Source organism: Pseudorca crassidens, chromosome 2 (assembly GCF_039906515.1).
Source record: "Pseudorca crassidens isolate mPseCra1 chromosome 2, mPseCra1.hap1, whole genome shotgun sequence".
In the NCBI taxonomy this organism is placed as follows: Eukaryota; Metazoa; Chordata; class Mammalia; order Artiodactyla; family Delphinidae; genus Pseudorca; species Pseudorca crassidens.
In genome coordinates, this window is record NC_090297.1 from 66,997,326 (window position 1) to 67,021,239 (window position 23,914).

The 23,914-nt window shown below is 36.3% G+C and overlaps 1 protein-coding gene across 1 annotated transcript in view; it reads right to left on the reverse strand.

Moving 5' to 3' along the window:
* The window catches only part of PIGK (phosphatidylinositol glycan anchor biosynthesis class K), a 134,819-nt gene extending 117,304 nt beyond the window's left edge, over positions 1–17,515 (reverse strand). Inside the window, exons 1-3 of the mRNA XM_067726610.1 lie at positions 17,356–17,515; positions 13,891–13,944; positions 5,471–5,562 (exon numbers count right to left, since the gene is read on the reverse strand). Coding sequence (XP_067582711.1) covers positions 5,471–5,562; positions 13,891–13,944; positions 17,356–17,448 — 239 coding nt within the window. The 5' untranslated portion in view covers positions 17,449–17,515. The remainder of the gene's footprint in view (positions 1–5,470; positions 5,563–13,890; positions 13,945–17,355) is intronic.
* Positions 17,516–23,914: the final 6,399 nt, after the last annotated feature.

Below are 23,914 nucleotides of genomic sequence, written 5' to 3' on the forward strand. Positions count from 1 at the left end.
TCGCATGGCACAGGGAGATCAGCTCAGTGCTTTGTGACCAACTGGAGGGGTGGGATGGGGAGGGTAGGAGGGGGGAAGACGCAGGAGGGAAGAGATGTGGGAACATATGTGTGTGTGTGGCTGATTCACTTTGTCGTAGGGCAGAAGCTAGCACACCATTGTGGAGCAATTATACTCCAATAAAGATGTAAAAAATAAATAAATAAAAACTGTCAAAAGCTATATTACCAATCTGATTTTTAAAACAACAATAACAGGCAGTTAGTGATTTTTTTTTCTTTTTTAATTTACAACATTACCAGAATTCACATTTCTAATTCTAATATTTATTACTTGAGAAAGAAGTTAAAAAGAATAAGAGACCAAAACCTCAAAAGTGCATTCTGAGGGAATTTAAACAGTAGGAAGATAGGGAATAACCTGTCTTCGGCAAGACTCTATAGACTTCTCATAGAAGGAAATGAATCTGAAGTTCCCTGGTGAGATCACCCCACCCATGGATCCCAAAAGTAGGAGTCAGGGAATAGTTTATAAAATCTACTATAGGGCACTTTTAGCTCAGTGCAGCTTAAGAATAAACATCTAGGGCTTCCCTGGTGGCGCAGTGATTGAGAGTCCGCCTGCCGATGCAGGGGACATGGGTTCGTGCCCCAGCCCGGGAAGATCCCACATGCCGCAGAGCGGCTAGGCCCGTGAGCCATGGCCGCTGAGCCTGCGTGTCCGGAGCCTGTGCTCCGCAACGGGAGAGGCCACAACAGTGAGAGGCCCGCGTACCACAAAAAAAAAAAAAAAAAAAAGAATAAAGATCTAAAGAAACTATAAATAAGCAATATTCATATATATTTCCTTTCTAATCTAGACCAATTAGGTTCCACTTAACTAGGGATCTTTAGCATACTATTCATTCATTCAACTCTGCACAATATATTACAGAATGTACTGGGAGGAATACAAATATAGTATCAGAACCTACCTTGAAGAAATAAGATCAATACATACAAAAAAGTGCCGTGATAGAAGTACAAATAAAATATTTATGCAAGAAGGACTGAGAAAGCGTTAGGGAATGTATGAAGTGAATTTGGGCATAGGAAAACTAGAAAGGAGGGTGGAAGGAAAAAACTGTAGACAGAAGGACCAGTGTAAGGCAATGACAGAGGCCCAAACAGAGACTTATAAGAAGGTATTGGTTAGAGCATAAGGAATTGAAATTAAATGATCAGAATGTTAGATATGGACAGACTGCAAAAGCCTTGAGTTCCAGCATAAGGGATTTGAACTTTATTTTGCATACCCTAAGAGTTTATGAGTAAGGGGAGATGAATAAAGGTTTAAATTAAGAATATTAATCTCACATAATGATTAAAATACAGAGTAAGGGAAAAAATAGTGTCAGAAAAGCTACTGGACCATCAATGAGTCACTTTGCTGTACAGCAGAAATTAACACAACATTGTAAATCAACTCTACTTCAATAAAAAAAATTTTTAAAAAAAGAAAAGCTACTGGATTTAACTACAGAAATAGTTTATCAGATAAGAATCGTTACAAAAACTCATATCCACCCAACTCGTAGCAGAGCTAAATCATATTTTAAGAAAAATTATATACACATTTAACTCCATAAACTTAATTCTTATGAATTGAGCCAAAAAAAATAAAAGGAAAGACAGACTTCATCCACCCTATTACTCAATGAATTTATTCCCCAAAGTAAACATGAGATGAGATGGGAGCTACAATTCTACATTCCCTCAGTCTCAATTCCCATGTGCCTCTCACAGCATGAGCATCACAATTCTAGTGTTAAAGATATGGCCATTTTTCATAAAACATGTCCCTTAATCCTAAGTGAACCACTTCATCATATGTTCCACCAAAGAAAAAGAAAACAGTAATTTGCTCTAGCACTGCTCTAAAACTGCTATGTTAGACTTGATGAAAGATAATACTATATTGTGCTTTATGTGCTATTTAAGAAACTTCACAAGAAAAATTTTAGCTAAATTTTTGCTTCACATACTGACTTTAGAACCTAAGCCCTGCTTAATGCCTTTTCGCTTCCTCATCTTAAGCATTTAAAGTGTACTGGAGGTAGCAAAACAGGGATTTAGTCTAAAACAAGTATTTGAGGACATAAAATTTCCTAAAAATAATGAAATGTTTCAGGAAGCTAAAACCAGGCAAAGAAAAACAAAATCTCTGAGGGTGGGTAAGGTTACAGAAAGCATGGGCACAAAGTGCAAGACACCTGAACTCCATGGAACCTACGTATGAAAAGGATAATAGATAAGGTGGAGGGTAATTATGAACCACTTATGAGCACGTCTTTTTATTTTCCCCCATAACCATTAAGATCCCCTCTCTGAATCAATATTTTGATACAGTATTATAAAATTCTGTCAACTTATGTATTAAAAAGTCTTTTATAACATTAACATTTGCTAAAAACTAGACTAACACACTTTAGAAGACAGAAATGTTCTTAAAGTACAGACTTGTGTTTGTTTTGCCTAACTGGTTAAAGTATTTCCAAGTCACAAGTTTATTTATCCAATACCTACTGAGCACTACTATGTGCCAAGTACTGTGCTAGATGCTAGAAGTACAAAGTGAAATAAAATATAATTCTTGTTCCCTTCAAGGAGTTTATAATCTAATGAGGGAGACATACTATAATTAGCATAACCATGTTATAATCAAAGTACAGACAAAGGATACCATAAAAGCAAACAAGGAGGTCAAGAATACTTTTTTGAAGTACTAAAGTGATTTGGAAGGTCAGGTAAAAGTTACAGCTGTGCTTCCTAACTTGACTGTGCACCAGAACCACATATAGAGTTGATGTCTAGGACTCACTTCAGATTTAGTGAATTAGAATCTCCAGGGGTGAAGCCGAGAAATCAGTATTTTTAACATGTACCTTGAGTGATTCAGAATCACGGCCAGGTTTTGCTGGCAGTGAGCTAGAAGTATAGACAACCATTCCAGGCAAAGAGAATAGCTCAGTATGGTTGGAGTAGGTGAAATACAGACAGAAAATCAAAATGAAATCAGAACAAGAGTACTGACACAATTAATGTGACATTTCAAACAGGATCTAAGGAATTGATGTGAACTTCCACAATAAAAGGCAATCATCTGTGTCGTGTGTTTCGATAAATGATTTCTGACATGAACTAGTTTCTTATTGAAGTATATGGAAAAACTAAATGCAAATACTTTGCATTGCAAGACAAAGTAAAATGCTCCTTTTAAAAAGCAAATAAGGTAAAACAAAATAAAACAGAGTTCTACTCATAATTTTTATTCAATGCAGTGACCACTCATTTTTCTCAAGATACACAGCCTGAGAAGCTATGATATACGTCAGACGCTAGGATAATACTGTTTTAACTTGAAAATGTTCCATAATGTATAAAATAAATTCAAACTGTATTTTGAAATTCAAGCTTTAAAACTGAAAACCACTCAATGATTTTGTTTCCAAACTGTTATTTCATAATAGTTTATTACTTTCTGATTAAAATTTACTTATAATTATATTTTTATACTTAATTCCAGGTAGGGGTAAAGTGAGATAAGTCACCAAGAAGAGGAGTATTCACGATAATAAACTAAAAGCCAAATAGAATCTATTCTATTGATCGCTTTTTATTAAGTAGTAAATGTTTTAAATCATCAACTGTTTCAATCCCCAATTCATTCTCCAACAAAGACTTCATAACCAGAGATGTAGACAGGAAAGCATCTGAAACAGGAATAAGCTTTTAAAGAATACTCTTCAGAAACCTAAGGACAAACTCACTAATTATTATATATAAAATATATCCTACAGTTATATTCTATTTCTAAAAAGTCCTTCTAAATCTTACTTAAATCATTTAAACATATCCTCATGACTTATAGACAGGACAAAGACTCATTTACCAAAGTGAAACTTACTGCCAAGCCATGCATAGTAATTCCCTGAAGGAGCACATTGGGTATAGAAGCAATAGCAGTTAAAAATCAACAGACTAACCACATACACCTATTTGAGAACTAATTAACAAATAACAGTAATCAGCTAATTACAAGAATAATTCTTAAATCTGATATAACAAATCATCCTTTCTCAGACTTAATTTAATGTACTTTTAAAAAATGGTATTACCAAGATGCCTTAACTTCCAGATGAAATACAGGAATTAAATTACAGTTCCAAGGCTATAGTTGTCAGCTTCTTAGGCTAAAATGATCTATTGACATAGACTGTAAGATAACTTTGTTTCCTGAGTCATGCCCTGCTTCCTTTCTTCTCCTGTAGCACTTTATACATATCTCTAGTCACTTTACTGTAAGTACCTAAATCCTGCAAAGAAGGTAGTACCACTACCATGTAATAGCTAAGGAAATAGGCTTAGTATCACAAAATGATTAACCAAAATCACCACTAAACCCAGATTTCAAACTCAGATCTGTTTAACTGCAAAGCTCTTTCCACACTACCTCACAGGTAGAGAGGAACACAGAACTAAGTAAATCAAACCTAAATAACTGAACTGACTGCAATTTCTTCTATAACTGCTTTGGAAGTAGCAAAAAACAGATCTATCATATCTGACAAACCAAATGTAGAGGACAGGTGTTTAGGGGTGGAGGTGTGGGAGTTCTGCTTAGTACTTGAGCTCCCTCATATAATTAGGGAATATACCACTTTATGAGTCTTCACAGAAGGTAGAGCCCCCCCCTCCCTATAGAGAAGCTAACAATGCCACATAGTCATTCTTCTTGTCACCCCTGCAGCATGGACATGGGCACTTAATCTATATTCTGCCAACATGACATTCCCACCAAGGACTCTAAATTAAGAGCTAGAGACAGTAAGAAGCTGGGACGGCAAAGGTCAGATTTTGGCAGCAGGCCACAGAAGCAACATTAAGTTTCCAAAGGCAACGGTAGCAGTAATGTGGTAGCTGAGTCTAGCCATCAGCAAATCAAGGTGCATTCCTATCACTGGACTGGTTTTATGCCTTGATTTTTAGATATGTCTTTTCTGTTATGTAGTCTCTCTTGTTCCTGACTCTTTAAGCCCTCAGCCTTCCCAGCAATTTGGTAAACTAATCAATATGCTTTCAATAAATATGCTTTCAATAAATACCTTTTCTACTTGAATCGGTCAGAATTGCCTTCTGTTGCCTAAAATTAAACCCAGACTGAAGCATTGAATAATTAAATAAATGACACTGAACAATTATACTTTATCAAATCTTTTTACCTTAGTGTTGATTGTTGTTTTATATAATTTGCAATTATGCTCTTAAGTAAGAACTATTTTATACATGATAGTTATGCTCTAACAACAACAAGATAATTTCAAGTTAGGTTTCTTTATGTTTTTCAAAAGCAACACAAAAAAACAAATATAATATCATCTAAAGGTGATTTTCACTGAGGATCAGAGTTAAGCTTTATTAAGAATACTTACCTGTCAGGAATACCTAGCCTCTTGACACTTCTATAAACAGAAAGAGTATTTGCAACATGTCGATAATTAAACCAGAATCGGGATGTACATACCTAAAGTAATAAAACAAATATATTATTTTTAGGAATCAAAATAAGCTACAGAGTTACAGAATTACTTCTCTTTAAGTAGGATGTAGAGATACCTAAAAAAAGAGTATGTCATAATCAGGACTAGAAACAGCAAAGCACATAAAGAATGGTCAATAAAACCAATCTCTCTAGAAAAAGGTCTTTCATCACTAGTCAAAAAAACATTCAGCTTAAGAGAAAACAAATATTTAGGGAATTTAATCAAATACTGAACAAACTTAGTTACTCTCAATTTATGATTCTATAATGTTCCTATTTCTAAAATATTAAATTCTTTAGAACCAAAGACAATGCCCATAATCTCTTCACAGAATAGAAAAGAATATTAACTACATTGGGTTATATAATATTCCTTTCACTCTGGATTGCTTCCTAATTTTAGTTGTGAAAAACATAAGAGAGAGACTAAAACAAAGCATAGAAAACAGGTTTATATGCACATAAGGGAATGCATTATAAAGAAGCTGTTGAACGGAACAGAAAACTAGAAACGATTTCAACAAGTTTTACACTTAAAGACAAACTGATCCTTAAAAAAGATAACAAAGATACTAGGAAAATCTAATGCCATGCCTCAAAAGTCAGCCCTCTCGAATGCTCATTCCAAAGGAGAAACCAGAGACTGGGATCAGTTGGTAATATATCTATCCACTAAGTATCCTCCTACCTCCTACCACACTGTTCTGCTGATAGTAAGTGTAATGACAGTTTTGAGAATACCACAAATGTTCTTGCCCCTGTAAATAGGACGGAACCACAAGATTTTTTTATTAAACTGAATTTTCAACCTGGAATCCAATAAGGAGAAGACTAAAATTCTTGACTACATAAAAAAAATATATACCATAAAATCCTAACAGAAATGAAAAACTTGAAATAATTATAACCCAATAAGAAAAAGATGAACAGCCCAATTTTGAAAAATGGGCAAAGGATGAGAGCAAGCATTTCATAACAAAAGTATTAAAAATAGACAATAAAAGTCTTAAAGATGCTCAACTTCTGTCATAATATAAGAAAACAGGTTTGTGATGTTTCTGTTGGGCTGAAGCCTTCCCTAAGCAGATTTCCAGCCACTGTGAGGATGGTAAATGGCTTTCAGCTCATGCTGAGTGGCTGCCTAGAGTCCTGTGCTGAGGATGACTGTGAAGCGGGTCCAGGGACTGTAATGAACTCTGAGTACTGGCTTTCACTGGTGAGCAAGGGAGCTTCTGACTGGAGTCAAGATGGCAGAGTAGGAGGACGCAGAGTTCGTGTCTCCTCACAACTAGGGCACCTACCAGGCGCTGGTGGAGGACCTCAGACACCTAAGGGGACAGGAGGAATCCCTGCATTATCGGGCCAGAGGTCAGGCCTGATCTCCTGTGGTGGGAGTGCCAAGTCCAAACCACTGGACTACGAGAGAACCTCAGACCCCAGGGAATATTAATCGTGTGAGCTCTCCCAGAGGTCCTCATCTTGGCACCAATACCCAGCTCCACCCAACTGCCTGCAAACTCCAGTGCTGGATGCCTCACACCAAACGACCAGCAACAAAGGAACACAGCAGCACTCATCAAAAAAAAAAAAAAAAAATGAGATGACAAAAATATATGTTACAGATGAAGGAGCAAGGTATCCTACAAGACCAAATAAATGAAGAGGAAATAGGCAACCTACCTGAAAAAAAATTCAGGGTAATGATAGTAAAGATGATCCAAAATCTCAGAAACAGAATGACGGCACGGATTAAGAAAATACAAGAAATGTTTAACAAGGACCTAGAAGAACTAAAGAACAAACAGTGATGAACAACACAATCACTGAAATGAAAAATACACTAGAAGGAATCAATAGCAGAATAATTGAAGCAGAACAAATAAGTGAGCTGGAAGATAGAATGGTGGCAATAACTGCCAAGGAGCAGAATAAAGAAAAAAGAATGAAAAGAAATGAGGACAGTCTTAGAGACTTCTGGGACAACATTAAACGCATCAAGAGTCAAAATATAGGGGTCCAAGAAGAAGAAGACAAAGAGAAAGCTCTGAGAAAATATTTGAAGAGATTATAGTTGAAAATTTCCCTAATATGGGAAAGGAAATAGCCACCCAAGTTCAGGAAGCACAGTGAGTCCCAGACAGTAAAAACCCAAGGAGAAACACATCGAGACACATATTAAACTAACAAAAAATTAAATTCAAAGAAAAAATATTAAAAGCAGGAAGGGAAAAGCAACAAATAACATACAAGGGAATCCCCATAAAGTTATCAGCTGATTTTTCAGCAGAAATTCTGCAGACCAGAAGGGAGTGGCAGGACATATTTAAAGTGATGAAAGGGAAAAACCTACCATCAAGATTACTCTACCCAGCAAGGATCTCATTCAGATTCAATGGAGAAATAAAAAGCTATACAGACAAGCAAAAGCTAAGAGAATTCAGCACCACCAAACCAGCTTTACAACAAATGCTAAAGGAACTTCTTTAGGCAAGAAACACGAGAGAAGAAAAAGACCCACAAACAAACCCAAAACAAGAAAATGGTAATAGTAACATACATATCGATAACTACCTTGAATGTAAATGGATTAAATGCTCCAACCAAAAGACACAGACTGGCTGAATGGATACAAAAACAAGACCCATATATGTCTCTACAAGAGACCCACATCACACCTAGGGACACATACAGACTGAAAGTGAGGGGATGGAAAAAGATATTCCATGCAAATGGAAACCAAAAGAAAGCTGGAGTAGCAATACTCATATCAGATAAAACAGACTTTAAAATAAAGACTGTTACAAGAGATAAGGAAGGACATTACATAATGATCAAAGGATCAATCCAAGAAGATATAATTATAAATATTTATGCACCCAACATAGGAGCAACTCAGTACATAAGGCAGATGCTAACAGCCATAAAAGGGGAAATCAATACTAACACAATAATAGTGGAGGACTTTAACACCCCACTTACACCAATGGACAGATCATCCAGACAGAAAATAAATAAGGAAACAGAAGCTTTAAATGATGCAACAGACCAGACAGACCTAATTGATATTTATATGACATTCCACCCAAAAGCAGAATACAATTTCTTCTCAAATGCACACAGAACATTCTCCAGGATAGACTGTATCTTGGGTAACAAATGAAGCCTCAGTAAATTTAAGAAAACTGAAATAGTATCAAGCATCTTTTCTGACCACAACGCTATGAGATTAGAAATTAATTGCAGGAAAAAAAACTGTTAAAAACACAAACACATGGAGGCTAAACAATACGCTACTAAATAACCAAGAGATCACTGAGGAATCAAAGAGGAAATCAGAAAATACATAGAAACAAATAACTGTGAAAACACGAGGACCCAAAACCTATGGGATGCAGCAAAAGCAGTTCTAAGAGGGAAATTTATAGCACTTCAATCTCACTACAAGAAACAAGAAAACTCTCAAATAAACAATCTAACCTTATACCTAAAGCAACTTGGGAAAGAAGAACAAAATAAATCCCAAAGGTAGTAGAAGGAAAGAAATCATAGAGATCAGACAAGAACTAAATAAAATAGAAGTGAAGAAAACAATAGCAAAGATAAATAAAACTAAAAGTTGGTTCTTTGACAAGATAAACAAAACTGATAAACCTTTAGCCAGACTCATCAAGAAAAAAAGGAAGAGGACTCAAATCAATAAAATTGGAAACGGAAAAGAAGAAATTACAACTGACACTGCAAAAATACAAAGGATCGTGAGACATTACTACAAGCAACTATATGCCAATAAAATGGACAACCTGGAAGAAATGGACAAATTCTTAGAAAAGCACAATCTCCAGAGACTGAACCAGAAAGAAATAGAAAATATAAATAGACCAATCACAAGTAATGAAATTGAAAATGTAATTAAAAATCTTCCAACAAACAAAAGTCCAGAACCAGATGACTTCACAGGTGAATTCTATCAAACATTTAGAGAAGAGCTGACACCTATCCTCTCAAACTCTTCCAAAAAATTGCAGAGGGAGGAACACTCCCAAACAAGTTCTATGAGGCCACCATCACCCTGATACCAAAACCAGACAAAGACATCACAAAGAAAGAAAATTACACACCAATATCACTGATGAACATAGATGCAAAAACCTCAACAAAATACTAGCAAACAGAATCCAACAACATATTAAAAGGATCATACACCATGATCAACTGGGATTTATCCCAGGGATGCAAGGATTCTTCAATATAGGTAAATCAACCAATGTGATACACCATATTAACAAATTAAAGAATAAAATCAAATGATCATCTCAATAGATGCAGAAAAATCTTTCGAAAAAAATCAACACCCATTTATGACAAAAACTCTCCAGAAAGTGGGCACAGAGGGAACCTACCTCAACATAATAAAGGCCATATATGACAAACCCACAGTAAAGATCATTCTCAATGGTGAAAAACTGAAAGCATCTGCTCTAAGATCAGGAAAAAGACAAGGATGTCCACTCTCACCACTATTATTCAACATAGTTTTGGAAGTCCTAGGCATGGCAGTCAGAGAAGAAAAAGAAATAAAAGGAATATAAATTGGAAAAGAAGAAGGAAAACTGTCACTGTTTGCAGATGACATGATACTATACATAGAAAATCACAAAGATGCCACCACTAGAGCTAATCAGTGAATTTGGTAAAGTTGCAGGATGCAAAATTAATGCACAGAAATATCCTGCATTCCTATACACTAACAATGAAAGATCAGAAAGAGAAATTATGCAAACTATCCCATTTACCATCACAACAAAAAGAATAAAATACTTAGGCATAAACCTACCTAAGGAGGCAAAAGCCCTGTACTCAGAAAAATATAAAACACTGATGAAAGAAACCAAAGATGACAAAAACAGATGAAGAGATATACCATGTTCCTGGATTGGAATAATCAATATTGTGAAAATGACTATACTACCCAAAGCAATCTACAGATTCAGTGCAATCCCTATCAAATTACCAATGGCATTTTTCACAGAATTAGAACAAAAAATTTTACAATTTGTATGGAAACACAAAAGACCCCAAATAGCCAAAGCAATCTTGAGAAAGAAAAATGGAGCTGGAGGAATCAAGCTCCCTGACTTCAGACTATACTACAAACCTACAGTAATCAAGATAGTATGGTACTGGCACAAAAACAGAAATATAGATCAATGGCACAGGATAGAAAACCCAGAGATAAACCCATGCACCTATGGTCACCTAATCTATGACAAAGGAGGCAAGAATATACAATGGAGAAAAGACAGTCTCTTCATAAGTGGTGCTGGGAAAACTGGACAGCTACATGTAAAAGAATGAAATTAGAACACTACCTAATACCATACACAAAAATAAACTCAAAATGGATTAAAGACCTAAATGTAAGATTTGACACTATAAAACTCTTAGAGGAAAACATAGTTAAAATACTTTATGACATAAATCAGAGCAAGATCCTTTTTGACCCACCTCCTAGAGAAATGGAAATAAAAACAAAAATAAACAAATGGGACCTAATGAAACTTAAAAGTTTTTGCACAGCAAAGGAAACCACAAACAAGACAAAAAGACAACCCTCAGAATGGGAGAAAATATTTGTAATCAAAGCAACCGACAAAGGATTAATCTCGAAAATTTACAAACAACTCATGCAGCTCAATATGAAAAAAACAAACAACCCCATCCAAAAATGGGCAGAAGACCTAAATAGACATTTCTCCAAAGAAGACATACAGGTGGCCAAGAAGCACATGAAAAGATGCTCAACATCACTAATTATTAGAGAAATGCAAATCAAAACTACAATGAGGTATCACCTCACACCAGTCAGAATGGCCATCATCAAAACATCTGCAAACAATAAATGCTGGAGAGGGTGTGGAGAAAAGGGAATCCTCTTGCACTGTTGGTGGGAATGTAAATTGATACAGCCACTATGGAGAACAGTATGGTGGTTCCTTAAAAAACTAAAAATAGAACTACCATATGACCCAGCAATCCCACTACTGGGCATATACCCTGAGAAAACCATAATTCAAAAAGAGTCATGTACCACAATGTTCATTGCAGCACTATTTACAATAGCCAGGACCTGGAAGAAACCTAAGTGTCCATAGACAGATGAATGGAAAAAGAAGATGTGGCACATATATACAATGGAATCTTAGCCATAAAAAGAAACGAAATTGAGTCATCTGTAGTGAGGTGGATGGACCTAGAGTCTGTCACACAGAGTGAAGTAAGTCAGAAAGAGAAAAACAAATATCATATATTAACGCATATATGTGGAATCTAGAAAAAATGGTACAGATGAACCTATTTGCAGGGCAGGAATAGAGACGCAGATGTAGAGAACGGATGTGTGGACACGGGGGGAAAGGGAGGGTGGGATGAATTGGGAGATTAGGATTGACATATATACACTATCATGTGTAAAATAGCTAGCTAGTGGGAACCTGCTGTATAGCACAGGGAGCTTAGCTTGGTGCTCTGTGATGACCTAGATGGGTCGGATGGGTGTTGGGGGGAGGGAGGTCCAAGAGGGAGGGCATATGTGTATACATATAGCTGATTCACTTCGTTTTACAGCAGAAACTAACACAACATTGTAAAGTAGTTATACAACAATTTAAAAAAAAACGTAAATTGATAAGTATCCAAAAGTCTGACAATTCGTACTATTGGCAAGGGTAAGACAATACCCTTGCCCATAGTATGAGGGCAAATACTATAGATATGAGGACAAAACACTCATATCCTATTTATGGGAATGTGAACTAATATAAACCTTCTAAGAGGGTAATTTGCAACATATATCAAGTTTGAAAATGTACTTATTTTTTTATTTAGCTCATATAAGCATGTAAAAATATGTGTTCAAGGACTTTCACTATAATATTGCCTACATTAGCAAAAATCAAAACCAAAAAGCTAGAAACAAAATCACTACCCATCAGTATTATTTTTTTTAACCATGAGTATGGATTATCTTTGTAACATTTTTTATTAAACAGAGACAAAAATGTTTTATTCAAAGCAGATCCTGAAACTAAAATAGAATCTGACTTTCCTTCTATCTCCCTCTGGTGGCAAGTTTTCTCAATAATATTACAAGAGCGAAGGGGCATTTCATTTACCTCTGATCATCTAGTCAAGATTAAAATTAATTCAAACTGGGAGGAAAAACATATATTTTTTTTTCTTTAATTTGAACTACGTAACATTTAAAGAAATGTATGTTTTATACTTTCAACTTGGCCCTGGTCAAATTTCATAATTTTCCACTTAAGAAAGTACAATTTATTGAAGTCTCACTCTACTAAGAGTTAATGTGTAAAATATTGCACAAAACATGAAAACTGCAGTTGTCAAATACTCAGAAGTAATTCTTTTTCACCTTCTATTTCTCATCTGAGACCTAGGTTGCTGAGATTAGAGAGGGGCTCAGTTAAAGGTTTCCCAGAACAAGGAAGACTTCAATGTGTGTGTAGTATAAGCTAATAGGCTCCTATTCTAAAAGATGAGCCCTTTGGCAATTAGCTGTCGCACATAGGCAGTTATTCCCTCTTTTAAGAATTCCTATAGAGAGACTAATTGGAAGTGCCCTTAGTTTCCTATAGAGCAAGTTATCTTCTCAAATTGGTGGATCATGGCCTGCCTCCTCATAGTTTTCCCCAATTTAAGTGGTCACTGAAAACCCATCTCCTTATCATGAGCAGCTTTTGTTCAATTCCTTCATAAAATCTCTTACGAGGCAGTAGCATATAAAAGGTTTTTGTTCCTAAGAACAAGAAAATGAGTCATGAACCCACGTTGCTATTCTATTTAATCACAGTAACATAAAATTAATTTGTCTTCTAAACTTTTCTGTGTAACTTGAATTTTCTACAATGATCATTTATTTTTGTAAACAGAAAAAAATAATTAAAAAATAAAAACAAAATAGCCAAAGTAGAGAGTATCTATAAACAAATATTACAGATAAGAAATACAATTACCAGTTTCCATCATTAAAATAACTCTACACTTTATAAAATGCTCCCTTTCACAATAGGATCCCTAATTTATTTTTCCATGTATTTACACATCACCCCTTGACAGACACACTGAAGACAAAGGATATTATTAGTTGATGTGATCAATTTAAAATATAGCTAAATGAAAATAATTTCTGTTATAAGATATAAATTATTTTCAAGAATTTGATTCACACAAAATTTCTCAGATACACATCTAATGTAAACAACGAGGTATACCTTTATAGAATACACTTACCAAAACCGCCCAGTTGTTCGTATGGCCACTTCTGAAGAACTGTTCCGCTTGATCCTATTAGTCAAATAATAGCAAAAAGCTTAAAAGAAAGTCACATTTCCCAGAATAAAGACTGATAAAGGACAGTTACGATTCACGGAGTTTTTACAGTTGTAATAACAGTAAGCCATCATTATGCAAGTTTATAAATATTCTAGTATCTGACCTTATGAAAAACAAAATAGTTTTATTTGGGGGGAGCAGGAGGCTACTGCAAGAGGGGATTTTCGTTTTAAAACATTTTATCTCAAATGCAATCAGCTCTTCCTCATGCTTCTCATTTTCTATTCAATCTTCAAATTGTGAATGACATTTCATTTCTTGATTCACATATATTAATACCCTTCCTGCTGAAATTTCATTCAATATTCGCTCCTACTCTGTGCTGAGTGCTTCCTATTATTTTATTTTAACTCACCAATATATGTGATTAAACACATTCTCTAGCATACTTCCATGTACCATTTTGCTAATCTGTTAAAGTCTGAATTATATTTACCATCATGGAACATTAAAAACCTCAGCATCCAATACCATCCAGACACCTAATGAACATGACTTTTATTATATATTAAAATAATAGTGAATATAAACCATAATGATTTCAGATCTGCCCCTAAACAGTATTAATTACTAGAACAGTCAGACTGCCTGGATTCAAATCTGGACCCTACTACTTACTAGCTGTATAAACTTAGGAAAGCTGCTTAATTTCTTTGTACTTCCATTTCCCCACCTATAAAATGATAACATTACCTGACTCACAGAATGTAGGAATGGTGACTAGAACATAGTAATTGTATAACAAATATTAGCTGTTTTAATTTTCAGCTGGCAAGAAAATTTCAGAAAGAATGAAATAAAAAATTCACTCAGTATGTGTGCGTCATATGTGTGTGTGTGCGTCATATATGTGTGTGTGTGTTTGTGTGTGCGCGCCATATATATATATTTCTTTTTAAACTTTCTCAACAGCTGCATAGATGCTAAAGAAAGCAATGTGCTATAGTGGTTTAGGAATCTGAAGATCTGACTGTGAGAATGGGGTTAAGTCATTTAGCTCTGTAGACTTGATTTTCCTCACGTAGAAATGGGAGTTGACCCGATAACCTCTAATGTCCCTTCCAGCTCCAAAATCCTCACATCATTAAGACTTCAGTGAAAAAATTGAGATGGCAAAACTCTTTTGTGATTGTTTAGACAATATAGACACTGCAAAGTTATTCATTCATTCTACACACAGTGGAGCACCTATTATGTGCCAGGTACCATGTAATGTACAGGGATGCAAAAAAGTCACTAAAAAACATGCTGCTTTCTCTCAAGAATCCCAGAGTTCAATAAAGAAGACAAGCATGCAAACACATTACACTACTATGTAACGTTCATTCATTCATCACATTCATTGGGTACCATGTGCCAGTCCCTGTTCAGTGCTCAGAATACAACGATGGGCAAAAATAGTGCTAGTACTTGCCTCCAAAGAGGTTACTGTCCGATTTGATAGACATACATTAAGCAGATAAGGACAAACTACAAATTCTATAAAGGTAAGATATACAGTATCATAAAAGAGTATAATAGGGGGACCTAACCTGATCAGGGAATGGGAGGGGGAAGGGCAGGCAGGGATGTCAGGGAAGGTTTCTCTAGAGAAGTGACATTTGGTTAGGATCCAAAAGATAATGAGAAGAGGGAAGATAATTCCAGACAGAGGGAACATGAGCCCAAATGGCAGAAGGAAGCTTAAAAATTTCTAGAAACTGAAAGATTAGCACAACTAGAAGTTTGAAAAAGAGAGAGCGGGAGAGAGAACTGGAGGTGTAGGCAGGAGCCAAAGAATGCAAGGCCTTGTTTATGGGTCATAATCAAGATTTAGTTCTTTATCCTTAAAGCAGCATTAAGGTATATACGGGTGACATGATCAGATTTGCATATTTAAAAGTTACTCGGGCTGCAGCTTGGAGAACAGACTGGAAAGAAAAAAGAATGACTTGAGCCAGACCAATTAGGCCAGACCATCATCTAAGTGAAAGATGATGTAATAATAGAGTACAAAGAATACATGGGTTATAAGAGACGAGTGCTATACTAGCTAAGTGCACAAATTACAACAGTAAAGGCAAAAGTAAAGGATAGGGAAAGATTCTACAGAGGTTAGCTTTTACTGCATTTAGTAAATAAGCAAACAGAAGAAACTGGAGGAATGAAATATGGTAATGTAAAAAAGCACAACTGTGTAACTACAAAAAAGGGTAATGGTATCCAAAATGAAGTATACAAAATAACCTACTAAATAAGGACAATAGAACTTCTATTTAAGTTTACATTATCTAAACAATATGCTTTATAAATACTGAATATATAAATTAGCAATAATTCATGAATAGAAAGAGGGAGTGCATGCTCTCTTTTTAACTGGTAGGGATGTGTATTCAAAAAGTTTTGAGCCGCTGGTCTAAGCTCAAGGTCTGAGATGGTGGGGAGAATGGGGTCCTATATGAAGAATGGAAAAGTCTCTGCTTAGAGACCAGATCATGATGTTTAGACTCTATTCTGTATGTAATGAAAAAAATACTGAAAAGATTCAATCAGAAGAATAATGTGATCAGGTTTACATTTGATGAAGACTAAAGTAAGGGAGTTTGGAAGCCTAGAGGAAAAAAGATAAAGTTATTGCAATAATCTAAGCAAGAAATGACCAGGGCCTGCATTAAGCCAGTCGAACTGGACAGGTGAAAGCAATTTTAAAAGTTCAGAACATAGAATTTAGTGATGATTAAAATGTGAAATAAAGAGAGGAGTTAATTTTAAAAACCCTAGGTTTCTAGCTTAGAAGCAACCCCACAAGAGGTGGGGTAGGCAGAATATAAAACTTTGGACACAAAGTTTCAACTGCCTGCTGACTATCTGGGCCCCTAAGCCAGCCGGATATTCTGAAAAATGATGCTAGAGATGTAGGCTGCAGAACTGGACGAAGGTATTGTCAGAGTACAGGGGATAGTAAAAGCTTTGTAACGCGCCAGAACGTAGTGTGAGCCAAAAATAAAACACCGTATCCATCTGACTCCTATTAAAGGAGAGCGTTATAGTTTGGTAGCAGGGAAAAGTAGGTGCGGCACTCATGCGCTGACCTTTCACCAGCTAGGGACTGCACGCTCGTCGGAGCAAAGGATCAGGCCCTCCCCCCGCCGCCCAGGACTTGATTCTTTTCATTCACCGTTTTAAAAGGCTGAAACAGACGGACACTGTCCTATCCCGTCCCCTGCGACACCCTCCCCACAGCCCAGTCAGCCTAGGAAGAGGCTGGTGGGTGACTCCAGAAGGCTTCCCTCGGCGGCTGTGTATCAGACATCTGCTGGGCGCTGACAGCCAGGCCACAGCTGTCCCCCCAGGGCCCTGTCGCTCAGAGGGCCTGACTCCTACCTCGATCTGACTAGCGGCCAAGCTGCCGAAGGGCAAGAGCAATAACCCTACCAGGATACAGAAACCCTGGCCGAGAAAACAGGTGTCGGCCATGTTTGCCGGCTTCAGACTCGCGCACCTGGAGGGGCGGAGCGAGTGCCGTAAAGCAGCGCGGGGCAGGGTTTTGCGTACTTTTGTTTTGGTTTTTTTTTCTTTGCGACGCCTGCCCCGCCTCCTGGCCCCTCGCCCGCCCTTAGAAGCCCGCGCTTCCGTAGACCTTGAGTTTCCCGGGTAGCTGGGGCACAGTAGATGAAGGAGTTGAGTACTTTATCTTTGACTACATTTTTGATTTTTTTTTTTTTCTTTTTTGCGGTACGCAGGCCTCTCACTGTTGTGGCCTCTCCCGTAGCGGAGCACAGGCTCCGGACGCGCAGGCTCACTGGCCATGGCTCACGGGCCTAGCCGCTCCGCGGCACGTGGGATTTTCCCGGACCGGGGCACGAACCCGTGTCCCCTGCATTGGCAGGCGGGCTCTCAACCACTGCGCCACCAGGGAAGCCCTACATTTTTGATTTTTATATCGTAAAATGGATGTAACATTTTAAAACTTTTTTGAAAGGTGAGAGAGAAAAACGTGTGAACCCATAAACTTTAAGAAATTATTTCCTTTTCCGCGTAGGGCTGCCAGTACTTTGACTATATGAAGCATGATGTGGTGGGAAGAGTAAGCTTTGGGGCACAAAAAGATGAGTAATTGGATCAATTACAAATGAAAAGATGGGTGAGTGCTTCAGCTAACAGGCTTGGGGTCTATTACCTATTAAAAGTATGAACCCGGAGAAATTAGTGAAATTTTTGTTTCTTTTGTAATTATAGAGCTAAGACATCTCAGAGTCTGAGGATTTAATAAGATCATGTGTATTTATTCCATTATGTTCGTTATATGCATTTAAATTCTGCTTTGCGTCTAGCATGACATTAACATGTGTTTATGCTGCTTTCTAATCTTCATAAATTTAACATTTAATGGTAACATGGAATTCTTATGCCTCAGCCAAAGTAATTGCCCTTTTTTGGGGCAATACAAAGTCTCAACGGTTTACTATTAAAACAATATTGTAAAGAGTATCTTTGGGTATTGGCTTTTTACACTTGCGAATTACTTTCTTTGGATAATTTTCCTGGAGTAGGAATGTTGAGTCAAAGGATACAAAAGTTTTAGTGGCTATGAATGATGTTTCTCTCCAAAGTGTACAGATCTACAGTGCCATCAAAATACACAACCTAAGACCAAATTATACCATTTTTTTCTAAATTCCTTGGGATAAAATGTTACCTCAAGGTTGTTATACTTCTAATTCTTTAATTACTATCAAGATCTGATGTCTTGTTTTATAAAATATCTGTAGGTCCTCTGATGTAAATTATATGTTCATAGCTTTGTTTTACATATGAGTTTGAACAATATCTTTATAAAGAAGTGACATTGACCCTAGCCATATTTTATGCTCTTGCTTTCCCAGTCTCGTCTCTCTTTCCATTTTGTTTCTCTTGCTTTTGCACTTTGTGATATCTTTAATGTTAGGTAATCAAATTTCAGGCTTTCCCTTGTGAAGATAAGAAAGTTAGCACACTACCACCATGTCTTGTACCTGAATGCCTCAAGTTCATTTAGGTCTCAGACCAAAATTTTATTTTCTTTTAATTTTATATTTAACTCTTCAACTATCTGGAATATATTTTGGTATATTCTATAAGATGTTTTAATATGTTGAGTACTGCTGCATAACAAGCCACCCAAAACTTTGTGGTGTGTCCACACCCAGAGACACAAGGATGTAGAAACAGGGAGACATGATTCTGTGGGAGCCATTGCTATAATGATCTACCAGTACTTTTATCAAAATTGGTATTTAATTATCCAGTATAATTTTCTACATAATGCTTACCTTTCTTATTGACTCATGATATCTCTTGTATTAAATTCTTATAAGAAATAGAATATTTCTAGACTCTGTTCTCTTCAATTAAAATAGGTGTCTAGTTTGGGGCCAGAACCATGTATTTTTAAAAAAATATTTATTTATTTATTTATTTATATTTTTGGCTGGGTCAGGTCTTAGGTATAGCACATGGGATCTTTCATTGCGGGGTGCGGGCTTCTCTCTAGTTGTGGTGAGCAAGCTTCTCTCTGGTTGTGGTGCACAGACTCCAGAGCACGTGGGCTCTGTAGTTGCAGCACACAGGCTCTCTAGTTGTGGCATGGGCTCAATAGCTGCAGCTCACAGGCTCAGTTACCCCACAGCATGTGGGATCCCAGTTCCCCGACCAAGATTGAACCCGCATCCCCCGCATTGGAAGGCAGACCCTCAACACCGGGGAAGTCCCCCCCATGTTATTTTAATTATTGTTGCTTTTAATATGTTTTGATATTTGGCCATTAGGGCTAACCGTTTCAGTACACTTCATTTTTCATGAAATTCTTTGATGATTTTGCCTGGTAATTTTCCAACTGAATTTTATAATCCTTCTTTCAATTTATTAAAAAAAATACTATTTGGGTTTTTTCAATGGGATTATGAAAAATCTGTTAATAAATTTGAGAGAAGCTGACATCTTTATCATATTTAGTCTCTCATTCAGGAATATGGTAGTTTCATTTATTTGTGGTTGCTTTTTTAAATTTCTCAGTAAAACTCTAAGTCAGAGGTCGCTAAATTAAGCTACTTCATAAGCATTTTTAACATTTGTTGTTATTCTTAATGGATGTCCTTTTCATTATGTAGGAAATATATATATAAATGATTATAAATAATATCTATAATATTATGTATTCTGTTCAGTTATTGTTGGGATGCAAGTCATATTTTGTGTCCAACTGCTTTTTCATTATTTTAATAAGAATTATTTAATTATCTTAATATTCAAAATCATTTAAAACTTTTGTTTGACAAATTGTTTTGGCGTTCCTAGTTTTACAGTAATGTTATCTGCAAATTATCTTTTTGTCTCTTCCTTTCCAGTATTATTTCTTGTATTGTATCTTGGATCAATACTTCATTTTCATGGCTTATGTTATGGCTTAATATTAATTAATATATTAATTGCAGAAGATTTTCTTGTTTCATTTTAATTTTAAAAGAATGGCTTTAGCTCTTTTCCATTAAGTCTGTCATTAGCTCTTGGATTTGAGTAAATGCTCATTGTTATGTGAAAGAAGTAGACTTCTATTCCTCTTTTTTCATTGAACCACTGATTTTCAAGTATGGGGTGGCCAGCTTCAGACCTTAATGTAGGACACATGAGCAGTTTTAAACACTACTCAAAGTGGGAAATAATAATTTTTTAATCTGTTAATATGTGAAATAGCATAGTTTAAAATTTGGTTAGAATTGTTAACGACACTCAGATACAGAGAACAGATTGGTGGTGCCCGAGGCAGAGGGCAGAGGGTGGGCAAAAGGAGTGAAGGCATTCAAAATGTATAAACTTGCACTTAAACAAATAAATCCTGGGAATGGTGACTGTAATTAACAATACTGTATTGTATATTTGAAAGTTGTTAAGAGAATAGATCTTAAAAGTTCTCATTGGGCTTCCCTGGTGGCGCAGTGGTTAAGAATCCGCCTGCCAATACAGGGGACACGGTTCAAGCCCTGGTCCGGGAAGATTCCACATGCCGCAGAGCAAATAAGCCCATGCACCACAACTGCTGAGCCTGCGGTCTAGAGCCCATGAGCCACAACTACTGAGCCCAGGTGCCTAGACCCCTTGCTCCACAACTAGAGAAACCACCACAATGAGAAGCCCGCGCACTGCAAGGAAGAGTAGCCCCCCGCTCGCCGCAACTAGAGAAAGCCCACACGCAGCAACGAAAACCCAACACAGCCAAAAAATAATTAATTTTTCTTTTAAGTTTTCATCACAAGAAAAAAATTGTTACTATGTGATGATGGATGTTAACCAGACTTATTGTGGCAGTCATTTTGCAGTATATGCATATATCAAATCATTATGTTGTACACCTAAAACTGATACAATATTTATGTCATTCTATCTCAATCTTTTTTAAAAAAGTTGTTAACCAGAGTCTGCATTTAGACTACAGTTCAATTCAGTTATTCATTAAATGAATAATTGACTTAGCAACTAAAAGAGAAAACAAGCATTTGATTATCAGATCAAAATTACACACATCTATACACGTGTATTCATGGCTTCTGTAATAAAGTTTTTATGCCTGAGCCTCACAGTAAGTAAACCATGAAGTCTATCCATGCTGGGTTTTTAAATAGCCTTTTTTTAAAATTGACGTATAGTTAATTAACAGTATTATATTAGTTTCAGGTGCACAGCATAGTGAATCAGCATTTTTACAGATTATACTCCATTAAAAGTTATTACAAAACAATGGCTATAATTCCCTGTACTATACAATATATCCTTGTTGCTTATGTATTTTGTACGTAGAGGTTTGTATCTCTTAATCCCTTACCCCTGATTTGCCCCTCCTCCCTTTCCTCTCCCCTCTGGTAACCACTAACTTGTTTTCTATATCTGTGAGCCTGTTTCTCATTTTGCTCTATGCATTTGTTTGTATTGGGTTGGCCAAAAAGTTCATTTGGGGTTTTCCTTAAGATGTTATGGAAAACCCGAATGAACTTTTTTGGCCAACCCAAATATCATTTTTTAGATTCCACATATAAGTAGTATATAAGTAGTATACAGTATTTGTCTTTCTCTGTCTGATGTACTCACTAAGCATAATATTCTCTAGGTCCATTCACATTGCTACAAATGTCAGAGTTTCATTCATTTTACGGCTGAGTAGTATTCCATTGTGTGTGTTTGTGTGTGTGTGTGTGTGTGTATACACATATATATCATATCTCCTTTATCCATTTGTCTGTTTCTGGGCACTTGGGTTGCTTCCATATCTCAGCTATTGTAATAGTGATGCTATGAACATTAGGGTGTGCGTGTCGTTTTGAATTAGCATTTTCGTCTATCCATGCTGTTTTCACTATTGTTCTTCAATCAAACAATAAATCAGATTGACTCTATTGATTCTCGTGTTGGATCAGTGTTTATTCTTGCTCTCTCCTCTTACCTACACCCTATCATATCTTCTTTTTTGTTCTCTTTTTCTCTCTTCTCTTTTGTGCACCAAGAACACCATTGTGTTATTCATTCGCTCGGTGGATATTTATAACACCAGTTATGTACCACGCATTGTGCTAGTCACAGGCAACAGAAGAGAGAGCAAAAACTGAGCAAGTCTCTGCACTCATGGAGCTTACAGTCCAGGGGAGAAAGACATTAATAGTAGAAGCATTTAAGCAAATGTAAAAGTCTAACAGGAGAGTTCCTAGTAGGGGACCCAAACCTTATAAGAAAAAACCAGGTTAGGTTTCCCTGAGGAAATTGACTGAACTGAAATTAATGAGTTATTGAGGCAAAGATGGAGGGGAGGGAAAAGCTTTCAAAGCAGAGGAAATAGCTCTTGCAAAGAACCTATGGAAGCTTGCCTTATCAGAGGAGCTTTTTAATCACTCATAACATTGTGCTTGCAGTTCAAGAACAAAAGAGAGAGTGCTGTAAGATGAAACTGCATTGCTAAGCAGGTGCCCGCTCCCTTCAAATCCTTGAGGGTCAGGTTCATGGAAAGCTTCAGAATGGTAAAGATCATGCTGGCTCCAAAGACGAGAATGGCTGCAGGTAGAGCATTGGGGAAGCTGCTGTTACAGTTCAAGCAACGGTAGCTTGGACCAGAGTGGTAAGAGTAAAGATGATGAAAAATTGAGAGAACCAGTAAGAATTTTAAGATTATAACCAACAGAACACGATGATAGATTATATTTAGGAAGTAGGAGAGAGGACAATTTTAAAGATGACTTTTGGATATTTGACTCTTACAACTAAATGCATAGTAGTGTCTTTTTTTTAAACATAAGACTCACAGGAAGTGGACCAGGTTTAGGACTTATATACAAGTGAGGTCTGGCTTAAACATTTGCCCAGAGCAATTTGGAAGACAGACTTGCATTAACTTATTATAAGAAGTACTTCTGTGACTACTAAATAAATTTTGTTAGAAAATGAGGTGAGTGGAAAGGATAAGTTTAATCAGGATCAGAACATGGCCCCTGAGATTTTGCAATGTGGTTTACACTATACAGTTTAATTGCTACAGGCAAATCTGTTTGCTACAACAATCAGCACCACAAGTATTTGCTGAAAACATTTCACATCCAACAGTCAAAATATTTCTTTGGGCAAGATAATACTCAATAAAATTAGATGCAGACATTAGATACACAATAAAATACATAAGGAAAAAATCAATTAAAATGAAGCAAAAACATTTCTTTCCAGTATATTTATATCATTTTCTAGTACTGTTTTTTTAATTTTGCACCATCTTAAATTCCATTTCAGTTTGGCCTCAAATACTTTTCTTCCCTCCTTCCAGTGAGCCATTTAATAATAGTTTGTTTTTGGTTTTTTTTAGATTCCATATATATGTGTTAGCATGCAGTATTTGTTTTTCTCTTTCTGACTTACTTCACTCTGTATGACA